This window comes from Notolepis coatsorum, assembly GCF_963971535.1.
Source record: "Notolepis coatsorum genome assembly, chromosome: 7".
NCBI classification, from domain to species: Eukaryota; Metazoa; Chordata; class Actinopteri; order Aulopiformes; family Paralepididae; genus Notolepis; species Notolepis coatsorum.
Window position 1 is genome coordinate 79,974,638 of NC_140171.1, and position 14,306 is coordinate 79,988,943.

The following is a 14,306-nucleotide window of genomic DNA, read 5'->3' on the forward strand; positions in this document are numbered from 1 at the left end:
CGCACATTTTATTGCTGTCATTTTGGCCATGTCTCCCTTGCAAAAGAGATCTTGTATCTCAATGGGACTTCCTGGTTAAATAAAATAAATAAAAAATACTCTCCATTGTGTCCTGTACGATAGAGTGTTTGTTCTGATCGGGAATACAGCTTTTTCCCTTGATGCCTCTAACCCTTGGAATGTCCTCCAACTCTCTGAAGTTGGAGGTTCTCCCTTCTCTTGGAATGTTTAAACATATGTTTTCAGACCATTGTGTAACCTGTAACTGTTTTAGCAGATTTCTTTATTATTTGATTTTTTTTTTTGCTCTTTTGTGTTACATTTTCTGTGAATATTGCTTTCTATTATGTACTGTTAATATTTGTACAATCTTCCGTTTCTGTAAATGAGGCAAACCTCAGAAGCTTGTGATTTTAAATAAAGGTTGAAATGAAATACTTGTGTGGGCTGCTTTCATTTTGGGTGCCCCCCCTAAATGACGCAACTACAAGTGGAAGAGTAAGTCGGAGCAACTTTGCATGTTCGCTTAACCAGGAAATAACAGTAGTAATAGACAGGCGCTACTGGTCATTAGCACATGTATAATTATAAATTGATCCGAAATCAAATGAGTACAGATGCTGCATTGTTGTTGTACATATCACATCTGTCATACTGTGTCACAACTTGCTCTCAGGCAATGTATGTAATATGTTGTACTGTACTGTATTGTATTTTGATGATGTATTATGCTTCATGAACTAATGCAACTACAGCCTACCGTTTATTTTTATACTGCTCCAATCATGAGGCACTGATGCCTCCAGTGTTTCCCCTAGGATTTTTTTCAGGGGGGGTGGTAGGCCCCCAAAACTACTAGTGTTTTCGCAGTAAGGCGGTTGTTAGTATCGGTGCATTTCTCTACACTGAGCTGAAATGAAACGATTGCACATAAATTAGGTACATAAATATTAACAAGGTGATTGATTGAATGAAGATTTTATTAACAGATTGCAGAATGGGTACAATACAGTACGGCTCAATACACACAATTGTTAAGGGGATGCAGACCAGAGAAAGACTTTCGTCTTGTTTACATCAGGGTCCCCCATTTTCAATTCATAATGAATTGTAAGTAAGGGTGCAATTAGCACCGTGCAATCCATTCTTTGTGGATCTAGCCCTGAGACTTGTTACGCGAGATGCTAGTCAGTCTCGGAATGGATTTGGCAGCTTTTTTCTGCGTCTCCGTAGACTGTGCCGCACCACCGTTTTAATGTCTTATTGAAGATTGATTTATATGAAAACCGATTTATGTATAATTTAGCTAGCTCGCCAACGTTACTGTGATTAAAGCAAACTTTAATAAAAAAAAAATATCAAAAAAATATATACGGTATATTTCTTTTTTTATACATTTTTTTTTTATTCACATTTTTCTGGAGGGGCGGTGCATTCCGTTGGCGGGGCGGGCCGCCCCGCCAAGGCAATGGTAGGGGAAACACGGGACCCCCACCCAGGGACTATAGATGTAAATGAGCCTATAGCGATATCTGGTGCAATATATTTATTGGGCATTATCCCTGTCAGATATACAAATACAATTAATTCAATGCATGGATAGATTTGATTCTAGATGTGAATTGATTTTTCCCCACATCCCTAAGGCACACATACACAAGTATGCTATGGACCAGTGACCAAAGAATAGTATCAGCAAGCATCAGCTGGCCAACACATTGGATAGCTGTGTTTGGAAATGGCTGATTATGCACTAACGTATACGTGTGCGACGCGTTCAACGTTTGTTTCTGAAATTCCATGGCTTCATTATACTCCGTCATTGTGGACTGAATTACTGGGCTTATCGTCATGATAGCAATCCCTTGCAGCAAAAGGGAGCCTACAGTGTTCCTTAACACTTTGAGCGCCACTCACGGCTTTTCTCGGGTTTACGACCGACCGTTGAATGCCACGGCACGAGTATTCTCGGGTTTTTATTTTTTAATTTTTTATTAGCGATCTGAAATCATATTGCATCACGCGAGCCTACCGTTGGAGATCCAGGGACCGCCGGCGCTCAGATGTGAAAAAAGCGCCCCCTATCGTCTCCCAGATGGTAAATCACCCTTTTGGAATGGACTCAATGAAAGTGAATGGGAGAACGGATTTCTGACTCCACATTTTACTTCTCACTGATGCAGCCGGGGTCTACCAGAGTTCATTCAGTCACACAGGGGGTCCCCCAAGGCTCAGTCCTTGGCCCCCTGCTCTTCATCTGCTACATTCTCCCCCTTGGTCACATCATCCGTAAATACCACCTCAACTTCCACTGCTACGCTGACGACACCCAAACATCAGTACACAATCCCCCCACAGCCCACCCCTCAGTCACATCGAATCCTGCATCACCGAACTCCAAACTTGGATGACTCACAACTTCGTCAAACTGAACAGTGACAAGACTGAACTTCTCATCATTGGCACCAAAACCACCCTCACCAGATCCGGACCAATCACACTCACCATCAACGACTCCACCATCACCCCCTCCCCCCTAGTCCGAAACCTCTGTGTCCTCCTTGACCCCACACTCTCATTTGACCCCCACGTCCGCTCCATCGTAAAAATATCCTACTTTCACCTCCGCAACATCGCAAAAATCCGTCACTGCCTCTCCCCCCGTTGCTGAATCCCTCATTCACGCCTTCATCTCCTCCCGCCTAGACTACTGCAACTCCCTCCTCACTGGTATCACCTCCCGCTCCCTCCATAAACTGCAAATGGTCCAAAATTCAGCCGCCCGCCTCACTAACACCCGGTCTCGCAAACACATCACTCCTGTCCTCCACTGGCTCCCGATCAAACACTGCATAAACTTTAAAACACTACTCCTCACCTTCAAAGCCCTCCACAGCCTGCCCCCCCCCCTACCTGACTGATCTCCTTCTTCCCTACCGCATCACTCGTTCCCTCCGGTCCTCCTCCACTGCTTCCCTCACTGTCCCGACATCCAAGCTTAAAAATTTGGAGATCGGGCCTTCTCTCGTACTGCACCCCGACTCTGGAACTCCCTCCCCCAGTCCATCAGAGACTCCCCTACACTCTCCACCTTCAAAGTTCGCCTCAAAACCCACCTGTTCTCCCTTGCCTTCAACCCCCCCACCCATAAACCCCCCCCCCTCCAACCTGATTGATGTCTGTCTCCAGTCTTTTTTTTTTTGTGTGCCATCATGCTGTCTTCCCTGTTCCCCCCATGGTCTCATGTTCCTTTTGTTTTGTTTCTTTGTTGTTTCTTGGTTTTTGTTTCTTTGCTTTTGTTTCTTTGTTTGTACTCTTGCTCCCGACTATTGTCAGCGACTTCGGGTTATTGAGAAGCGCTATATAAATTAAATTAATTATTATTATTATTCTGGAGCCTCTGAGCCGCGCGGATCATGTGTTCTACTGTATACACGGTTGATCAATACATTTATCGATTGTTTTGAATGGTGATCGGAAATTGGAATAAACCATTTGGATACCATCTGACCTCAGGTAAGGAATCTATGTTACCAGTGTTAGGTTAATCAGACTCGTTTTCACGGATATATAAGTGTTTATGTGTTGGACGTCCCGTGACGAAGGCCGGGAGATTGCGACCCCCTCTGCGTGCCCCCCTGTCTCCGGAGGTCTCGTAGTGGTGACCGGAGTGCCGGATGTCCCGCGAGGATGTCGGGGAGTTTGCGACCCTCCCTGCGCCACCCCCTATATCCCTGTCTCCGGCTGTCCCTGAGCAACGACCGGAGTGTTGAATGTCCCGTGACTAAGACGGGGAGGACGTGACCCTCTTTGCGCCGCCCCTGTGCCTCAAATAGATCCGCTATCAACTCTATCTTTAATCTTTCAAAATGTTCAGTTGCTATCGCTATTAGCTCTATCTTTAATCTTTCAAAATGTACAGTTGCTATTGCATGCACTCATCTGTGTTTCACCACACACGAGTGCATGCTTACCAACTGTCCGTCTGCAACACTATTATCACCAACATCTAAGATACCCCCCTTGAATGGCCCTTCTAAGGTTTCTCTCCTCCACACTGCCTGTGGAGCTTTTTTCCCTATTGTTAGGTTTTAGTGAGTTTTTCCTTACCTTCGCGTGGGGTATGTCTGGGAGTGCTTGCATTCTTTCTTTTATTTGCATTCATCTAAAAATGTTTGGACCTTATGGTGTTCTTGTTCTGTTCTTGACTTATTGTTATGTTTTCTTCTTGACTTGTTTAAAGAAGACCTGTACTGCCCATGGGGACATTAACGTGTGTTGTCGGGCCCTATAAATAAATTTGATTTGATTTGATTTTGATATGTGATATGTGCTATGGCTGTTTTGACTGTAAAAGCCATGAGGAAATAACAGCAGCGATTATCAGCGCACGGCACAAGCGTGCGTGCGCACACATATACTATCGATCATCTAGCGTTTATTTGAAAACGATTTATAAATAGGCCGACAAATGACAACGTTCTGGAATATTCCAGTAAAAGGCGATTATCATAAGCATGGGTTGTTTTTCCCCGGAAAACGGGAAATTTTCAAAATGCTATCAAACGGAAATGAAGCGATAAAAATACAATCTGCCTTGCCAATGTTGACTGGAAAATGAGTCTTTGATAAGCGACGGGCAGAGTAGACACATAGCCATAATTTAAAATATAGATTAGGCGATATTAACGTTAACATTGGCCGTGGATGGTGGCACTCAACAGGGTAAATAGGAAAACACGGCCCGGGACTTAAAGTGTTAACACTGTGATGCAAACGTTTTCTAGTGCATAATAATAATAATAATAATGCAGGACCTCTCTAGAGGTCTTTATTCGGCATGGAACGAACTGGACAGAGTTAAACTAGTGTTCCTTAGTGTTCTTAGATGATTTGTAGTCATGGCAGCCTCTGGCAGGTAAAACATACAACACATTATATCAGCCCGGGAAACCATTATATCAGCCCTGTAGTGAGGCTGCCACATACTGTATATCTATGTATGTATGACAAACACTTAGTCTGTCTTAATCAACACAATTTCATAATTTTGTACATCACCACAATGGATTTGAAATTTTAAAATTAAGATGCGTTTTAACTCATTGGACGGCACTCACGAATAAAGTCGGGTTAACTCGCCGACGCTTGAGCGCCAAACCAGAGAAAAATCTGGGTTTCTATCGTTATTTCTTTTATTCGATATTCCCATTCATAATCCATCGAGGGAGCCTGTGTTATCATTGGGAATGAGTCCGAGATCGCAAACGTTGCACCCTTACTTACAATTCATTATGAATTGAAAATGGGGGACCCTGATGTAAACAAGACGAAAGTCGTTCGCTGGTCTGCATCCCCTTAACCTCTTCCGCCCGTGCTGGCCTTTTTTTTGCTGCCATTTTGTAACAGAGATCCATAGGTCTGGTTCTGTGTTGGAATTTTGGAAAACTACACTTCCCTTAAAGTTCTATGGGGTTCAAGGTTCAGAGTTCTCTATGAATTATTTCAATAACTGTTATTATTCAGGATAATTCTACCACAAAAGGTAACGTTTTTGACAAATTTGAAAACAGTTACCGTAGTTTCTCTTCCCTATTGTTAGCATTCAGCAACAATTAAAAAAACTAAAATCAAACTAATAACACTACCCTATTGGTAAACTTATTATTGATGATAATATACATTATAACTGCTGTTGTGACATGGTTATGTTTATACTTGAATACGTTGAATTAAACGATAATTTTGATAATTTTGTAGAGCTTGATTTATGACTTGATGTCATTTTGGGACCGGTACCGGTCCTGTCGGGCTTAAGAGGTTAAGGAGTTAAAAGTGATTATTTATAGATTGTTAGTTTGTCCAATTACTTTTGGTCCCTTAAAAAGGGGGAGCACAAACTGTTGTAATTCCTACATTGTTCACCTGATTCAGGTGTAAATACCCTCAAATTAAAGCTGTAAGTCCATTGTGGTGGTGAACAAAGCCAAATATTTGCAAATTGTGTCAATGTCCAAATATTTATTGACCCGACTATAACTCAAGACCAGCTTACCCTCTGTTCTCTGTCTCCGATGAGGCAGATGGCGCGGAGCGAAGGCACCCAACGCTTGAACTCATTCATCCAGTTGTAGAGCGTGGACTTGGGCACCAGGACCATGTGGGGGCCAGGTATGCTCCTGTAGTGCTTCATGTAGCCCAGCAGAGAGATGGTCTGAAGGGTCTTCCCCAAACCCTGAGAGGCAATGCACAAGAGGACAGGATGAGATGGATGTATATCATGGTATATTTTTCAGCTAACAATGTCAGTGTTGTCGTTTTTGTTTAGCATCACCTGTGGAGGGACTGCTCGTGTCTGCACGCTTCAAACAACATTCGCTCAACATTGCTTGCAGATACGTTTTGAGTTTTTCAACGTAAACCACGTCCAGATGATGGACGAAGCACCTTTCTTTCAAACTAATTATTTTTCATTGTTTGCATTGGGAACGGAAGCTCCCACATCAGGCTCGATGCCCACCATTTCACCATGCATAATTTTTTTGTAGCCAATAATGGCAGTGCACAGTTCGCTAGCTTTGTGTGTTATATTTGTAAATGGGAAAAAGTATTTTTACATTCAAAGAGCCCAAAAGTAGCCTTCTACCGGTACATCTGGTAGTCAAATCTCTACCTTGAAGAGCTGTGTGGGATTCGATCTTTGGCAGGGTTTTTCTAACAGACGTTCGAACCATCGTTTTTAATCATGCAAAAATTTGCTCCTAAATCATTTTTCTGGTTCAGTAGTAGAGTCTTGAGTTTAGGCACATTTACGAATATAACGTAGAACATATGCGCATATTGCTGCGGTTATTAAAAGTAGTAGTACCTACTTACTGGTCACGGGAGGCTTCAATAACGTTTGGATAGCCCAATTCATGTCAGAGAGAGAGGACGGGGTCTCTGCCCCTCCCATCCCATTCTTCACTGTAGGAAAAATAAACCTACCCGCTAAGCGGCTCCAGGATTAGTTGTAACCGCTTTGGCATTAGCAGCTAACGTTAGTTAAATCTTTGTGCAACTAGGGCTAAAAACCGAATGAAATAAAATAATAATAAATAATATATGCTTCTTAGCAGACTTCTTAGCTTAACATAACAGACCTACAGTAAGTTTGGGGGAACTAATGGGATAACTGGGGTTGCAACAAAAGTGCAACTAGGGTTAAAAAACACAATGAAATAAAATAATAATAAATAATATAGCCTTCTTAGCTTAAGCCATTCAGTGCCAACCACGAGATTAGTCGGGTTAACTCGCCATGCGTTGCGTGCCAAGACCCGAGAAAACTCGGGTTTTAATCGTTATTTCTTTTATTAGCGATATCCATAAATCTTTTCGTCCATCCAGCCTGACGTTATCATTGGGAATGGGTCTGAGCTCGCAAAGGGCAAATACTGCCGCCTATCGTCTCCCGGATGGTATTGCACATCATTGGATTGGCTGGGACTGTGCATCAGGAAAAAAACTCTGGTCCGGGGTTTCCCTTCTCAGGCAAGCAGTATCGTGTTACCACATTCACTGGCAAGGCTGGGAGCAGCATCTATTATGTGTTTTGGACTATAACGTTGGATCAATAAACACAATCAATATTTGGAATGGCGATCAGGAATTGGATTAATCTCTTTGCAGAACATCTGATGTGAGATATGGACTCTATTTTACCAGTCTTGGGTTAATCAGATGTTTTTTTCTCCGCCATCGGAGCGCGCGTGTCTGTATGTGCGTGACGTTAGCGCTGACCAAGTCATGGATAATAGATTTTTCAGCCCGCTTCTCTAGCGTGCATAAGGACACAAAAATGACAACATGTTTTGTGTATGGGCTATTATCGCGGATTTCTCTGGAATTACTAGAAATCTCCAAAACTATACTCGTATTCAAAATGTTATAAAACGGAAATGTACCAATGAAAAAACAATCCGTTTTGTACATGTTGACTGCAAGCAAGTCATTGATAAGCGACAGGTGTATTAGACCCATAGCCATAATTTAAGATAGTTTAAGCGTTCGCAAATTTCCCCATCCTCCCATTGACTAAAGCGCTGGCACGGAAGGGCCTAATTAGGTCATATGGGCGTGGCTCTGAATGAGTTAACATCCCAGGGAACTAATGGGATAACTGGGGATGCTGTTTGCTCATGACAAGAGTCTCAAAGTCTGGGGTGATGGTAGACAAAGCAACTCTGAGGGCATGCTCAATGTCCAATCTGTTCCTCTGCTTTGTCTTCAGCTGGACCAGAGCTGAGAAGCCACTTTCACAAAGATAGGTTTTTTACTTTTACACACATCCGCGACCCACTCAAAATGGCCCTGCGACCCACTTTTGGGTCGCAACCCACCAGTTGAGAAACACTGCTCTAGAAGGCACATACCATTTCATCAGCCAGGATGCCGTTGATTCCATTTTCATACAAGGAGATGAGCCAGTTCAAACCACGGACCTGGTAGTCTCTCATTTTGCCTTGCTTGACAACTAGTTGGGAGATATAAAGACAAAACACATTCAAGATTGAGGTGTGTCACACTTGCCCTTTCGTGGTGCACACAGAGCAGAACAGAGACATCTACTGACTTACAGGAGGGGGAATCATCAAATCGAATGCAAACAGGAGTGACCTTGCTGCTCTCGCTCAGTAGCTCTTCATCCTCTTCTTGTTCTGTGCGACGATGGCGGTTACTGTTGGACCGGAACAGAGAAACCGCATATCGAATCAGAATCAATTTCAACAAGGCACACTTGCATAATGTAAACTTGATGTTGTCAACAGGAAGCTAATTACGCCCTGGGAGCTTAAAGGGGAATACGCCTCAATTTAAGGTTACGTACGTTAGGGATGGGTACCGAATTCGGTACTTTTGAGGCACCGAACCGAAACACGTCGGTACTACCGAGTATCGAATCAAGTGAGATACCGAAAAAAAAAAAAAAAGTATTATTATTTTTTTTTAACTTTTTTCTTTTCATGTCAACGTTCACACGCACAATATATGCTTACTGTTGTGAAGGGCCAGATTAAACTGAATATATATATGTAGGCCTGCTGCGATAAGCAATAAATCGATTAATTGCCGCGATAATTAAAATTAATGCAATGATTTTGACGGGCGCGATTAATTGCTATTTGCGCGTTTGTTTTAATGAGGCGGAACCAGTGCCCCTTGTCAGTCACTGTCCGTGTTGGGAGGCGGGCCGCTGGCTTTACTACAGAGCACAGCACAGGAGCTCCGTGGGGCAACGCCACATAGCTTAACTACATTTCTCAATAGTGTTGCTCCTTTTAACCAAGTAGCGTTATTTGTAGTGTAACGTTAGAATAACACAGAATAACGTTAATACAATTACATGCATCATTGTTTACAATGAACGGGTGGGGCTAGTCTAAGGACTGGGGACGGGGACAAGTTAAACACGAATTAATTTATTATAACAGGTAGTTTCGAGTCGTGCTGCAGTGCCTACGCACCACAGCTATTCTATTATATACTGCTTTGACGCTTCCTCCTCATCGTTGATTGCCTGTAGTAGCTGCATCTAACGTTAGTAGCTAACGTTAAAACTAAAAAACACAGAACCGGACGAGACAAGTTGTCGGCTAGGATAATCACAACAATACTTCCGGTCCGGTCGGTGGGCTTCAAAATAAAAGTCTTAAACAACGGAAAAGACGGAGCGGTGGGCTTCAAAATAAAGGTTTTGGGAAATAAATTTCTCAAAAAAATTCTCTAACCGGTCGCAATAATATCGCTTATCGCGATATTTTCGGGGGCAATTAATCGCCCAGCAAAATGTGTTATCGTGGCAGGCCTATATATATGCATCGTTTGATATACTTTGTATATTATTTATATATATATACACAGAATATCCCTTTACCTGCGTACAAACCAGAGTAATATTCGCTCTCCTATTGGACAGTGCCCCCAGGCTCCAGGCAGTCTCGCACTCAGACAGGTGCAATGGGCGAGTTTGGGGCATGCCCAGAGTCAGCGTAGTAATACCAGACAAGAACTGAGGTTTGGTACTAGATTGTAATTTAAGTATAAATACGGCGCAGGTGTAAACAGCAGTAGTTCAATGTCCAAGTTCACCACGAGTCAACGTACATTGAAGTGAGCAACCTTGCGTCTAAATAGAGCATTTAGAACATGTGCGAATAGAATGTTAAAGTGTCAGAGTTTAACGCAGTAACGTTGAGTTCGACTTAATCTAATGTGAAGTAATAGTCGATCATTTATTGTATATCGTGCGGCTACAGTTCTTCCGTGACCAGCATTACCATCGGTTCGTTGTGTCTTTAGCTAGTGCACTTATCCAGGCTGTGCGGCCTAAAGCCGTGCCCACACCCGAGGAGTCCTAGGCGAGAACCGTTGGATATGTACACAGGAGAATCGGCACCGGCGAATGCAGAACCATTTCTGGTTGGATTATATTGCTTTGGGACCGTGACCACCGGAGAAGAGCACCGTTGATTCCACTGTCGTTTGGGATTTAACCTCGTGAGGATCACCACTCGGGCCCGCCTCGTGGAAGGGGCTGGCTAGCTGTCGTCAATGCTGTCGAGCATATTGGATTACAGCTATTGCTTTTGTCTGCTGATCAGGGGAGTACAAGCACCGGCTCCTGTATCTGGAGCCTCTTTATTCCTCGTTGACTCAGACTGGGTACCCAAACATTCCTCTACCCCTCCCGGCTTTACACCCCGGAGGGAACCCAGTGTCTCCAGTTGGTACCGGTGTGGCCCATATAATTGCTATACCACAGGTGGCGTCAGCTTAGACCCATCATAGTATTCCTACTATTCTCATTGACTTATGCTCTTGACTGACTTTACGTATATTCTTCGCCATACAAGCGCGAGCCTAATTCTCAATCTGTAACCTAACGTTGCTTAATAATAATAAATAACCCTCCAATATAATTTATGTGTCAATGCCGTATTCTTGTGTGGGTGTTCACCATCAATATTTGATGTACTGTTTGGCCAGTAATTAAAGTACATAACTAGTAGTGGTTTAATATATCACAATCTTTAATACAGTCAGGGTTTTGTAACCCCTCAGTTACACTTACCTAGGATTTGACTTGATTCAACAACAAAGCAGTCGGAGCAATGACAAGCCGAAAACTGTCGAAATTGTAGTTATTTGAAGTTTGGATTTTTTTTTTTACGACTGAGGTAGGTAAATAAAATTTCTTGAGACTAAAGTACCGAAAAAAGGTACCGTTGGGTACCGGTATCGATTCACAGGTACCGGTATCGGTTCAAATGTGAAAGGTACCCATCCCTAACGTACGTATTCAAGGTTATGTCCTGTGGTGTCAGAACAGCCAGATCAAAATTTGTGGAAATAAAACTATTCCCAAATCCATAAACGTCGTATATACGGCTACAAATATTGATGGGGCCGTTCTAGACCAGAGAAGAAAAATACATATCAAACCAGATATTGAAAACGGTAGTGTAATTCCATCCAGTCCCAGGTTTATATTTGTAGTGTACTCACTCTCCAGCAAAAAGGAGGTCCTGTTTCTCGTCTCTCTTGACGCGGGGGCGTCCCGGCTTCATCTTCAGGGGAGAAGTGGGCGTCTTCTGTGCTGCAGGTTGGATGAAGTGGGCAAACACTTCCGTTTGCTTAAGCAGGTACTCAAATCTGTTGGTCCGATCTGTTTGCTACACACACACAAAAATGTATTACATATCCAAGAGATGTACTCACTGGTCTAAGAGTAGTAGCAAGCCACATAGTAGCTAGTGAAGTAAATACTAGTAGTGATGGCCATGGGACATACCACTTTCTCCTCATAGCCCAAGAATGGAGATTCCTTGGCCTGGGATGATGAGGCCGCATCTTGTACATCTGTCCGAGTTTCTGAAGATGATTCTTCCTGTCTGGTCTCTGTTGAGTCAGATTTGTCTGATTTTGTCTGAACAGAAGCGTAAAAAGTATCACTTAAAAGTCTGTAGTGTTCTCCAATGGTTTTAACCCAATACATAAAAAGAAAAACAATCTTGCTTATTGGAGACCTGCTGAGTACATAATTTTTATATTGTGTACCCATTTTAACCACCTGTACACTGTTGCACTGTCTTTATTGCTACATTTGCGCTGGTTGGATGCCAAACCTATTTTCGTTGTACTGTACTTGTGCTGTATAACGACAATACATTTTAATCTAATCTCCTTTTTCTGTTATTGTGTGGAGCACCTGTAAATAACCCAACATCCACGCACTTATTAACGTTACTGCCACCATCCGAAAACAAAGAGGCAGCTGAGCTGCGAGTTGCTGTTGGCTTGCTTCCATCATCCCCGAGTTTGCGGCTAGGAACTCCGAGTTGACGTGCGGGTTTATTAAGATGTTTCCTAGTAACGAGTCGAAATGTCCTACCGAGGAGTTATCATTGAATGCGCCACTGGCTAACGTTACAGTTGATGAGCTAAAGTTACAGTGGATGAGCTAACGTTACAGTGGATGAGCTAACGTTACAGTTGATGAGCTAACGGTACAGTTGACGAGCTAACGTTACAGCTGAAGAGCTAACGTGACAGTTGATGAGCTAACGGTACAGTTGATGAGCTAACGGTACAGTTGATGAGCTAACGGTACAGTTGATGAGCTAACGGTACAGTTGATGAGCTAACGGTACAGTTGATGAGCTACCGTTACAGTTGACGAGCTAACGTTACAGTTGATGAGCTAACGGTACAGTTTATGAGATAACGTTACAGTTGATGAGCTAACGTTACAGTGGATGAGCTAACGTTACAGTGGATGAGCTAACGTTACAGTGGATGAGCTAACGTTACAGTGGATGAGCTAACGTTACAGTTGATGAGCTAACGTTACAGTTGATGAGCTAACGTTACAGTGGATGAGCTAACGTTAGCACGGTAGCTAAGCTCGGCACGCTCTTTCGGACGAGCCGGGGTAAAGTTTCAAATAGCAACACACTACACTAGATCATCATGTTGGCGCGTTGAACGTTGTATCATCAACACAATATTAACTTAGCTTGATAAGTATTTTAAGTGATCATGTGTGCGGGGCCAATAACCACTCCAGTCAGTCTCACCTCCACTCCTCCGGTCTCTTCAAGTTCAGCCTGTTGTTCTTCCCGCTGTTGTTCCACGCCGTCTTTTGCACTTTCTTCGGACATTCTTACCGAATATCTTCTTCGATGTTAAACAGGCCGTCGGTTAGGTTGCTTGTGTGTAGATCCGGACGGTGTCCGTTTAAGATTTGGCGAACTTTGTCACAGAAATGCGAGCGATCCTATTGTTTATTAGAATGAAAGACAGCCCGGATGATCACACGCGACTCTTTCGCGCCGCTAGCTGCTGGTCTTTCTCTGTTCCTTCCCCGCAATAGGGGATATCTGCAGAGCCGCAAGCCCAACGTCTGGGCGGGACTTCGGGGCTTGTACTCGGTTTGACTGTGCGTGGGCGGGGCGTCGGGGCTTGTACCTTGTTTTGCACTACTGAGTACAAGCCCTGAAGCCCCGCCCAGACGTTGGGCTTGCGGCTCTGCAGATATACCCTACTCGGTCCCCGCGTTCAGCGCCACCCGGGGTGTGTAATGTCGCGATACTTGATGGCGTGGCTGGGTGTGCTCGAGCTGCGTGAGTGAGTAGTACGGTCACTGGTCTGGGATAAATGGAGGATAATACATTTAATACATAAATACTACGTAAGGTAGTATCGATGTGAACTCGTATCTAAAGCTAATATTAAATCCAGGTAATCATTTTATGTTTGATATTTGATAACACACAGGCACAGACAAGACACAACTCGTAGTGAAAAGCGGTCCTACCAACATCACATGTCCACTAGAGTGACGTCACGTTGGACGGTTAATCAGCTGATCAAAGCAACCAAAATAACAAATGTTTGAGCTGTCAAAAGACGAATAACGTCAGTGGCAGTTTAGGATACCCTCTTTGCATACTATTGACATGAATTATTTGGGTAAGTAAAACGTTTAACGTCTCCGTATCTTGTTTTAGATCGCAACATTTATGCTAAGTCAGTGGCATCTTCCCGACCGGGGCCTGCTGCTTTGTTTAAATCAACAGCTAACGTTAGCTAGCTTGTTATCTAAATCTTAACACTCATATCTTTACACCTGCTGTCTTATCAGGACAACTCGTTTAATCAACACTGTCACGGGCGCTCGCTCCTTGAAACAAGTGGGAATTTGGTTTAGCTTGCGATCCATCTGTTAAATGCCCAGACTTTGAAACGTGACACAGCTAACGTTA

General features: G+C 43.3%; 2 protein-coding genes across 5 annotated transcripts in view; one reads left to right on the forward strand and one right to left on the reverse strand.

The window, feature by feature from the left end:
• smarca5 (SNF2 related chromatin remodeling ATPase 5) overlaps nt 1-13,378 on the reverse strand; it is a 60,372-nt gene extending 46,994 nt beyond the window's left edge. The window contains exons 1-6 of the mRNA XM_084319178.1: nt 13,119-13,378; nt 11,834-11,968; nt 11,548-11,714; nt 8,619-8,719; nt 8,415-8,515; nt 6,056-6,235 (exon numbers count right to left, since the gene is read on the reverse strand). Of these exons, the coding sequence (XP_084175304.1) occupies nt 6,056-6,235; nt 8,415-8,515; nt 8,619-8,719; nt 11,548-11,714; nt 11,834-11,968; nt 13,119-13,202 (768 nt within the window). The 5' untranslated portion in view covers nt 13,203-13,378. The remainder of the gene's footprint in view (nt 1-6,055; nt 6,236-8,414; nt 8,516-8,618; nt 8,720-11,547; nt 11,715-11,833; nt 11,969-13,118) is intronic.
• A 254-nt stretch (nt 13,379-13,632) lies between these two features.
• usp38 (ubiquitin specific peptidase 38) overlaps nt 13,633-14,306 on the forward strand; it is a 31,448-nt gene continuing 30,774 nt past the window's right edge. For 2 of the 4 annotated variants that reach the window (XM_084318570.1, XM_084318573.1), the window contains exon 1: nt 13,879-14,013. The gene's annotated coding sequence lies outside the window, so the exon portion shown is untranslated. The other 2 variants (XM_084318571.1, XM_084318572.1) reach the window with 2 other exon arrangements.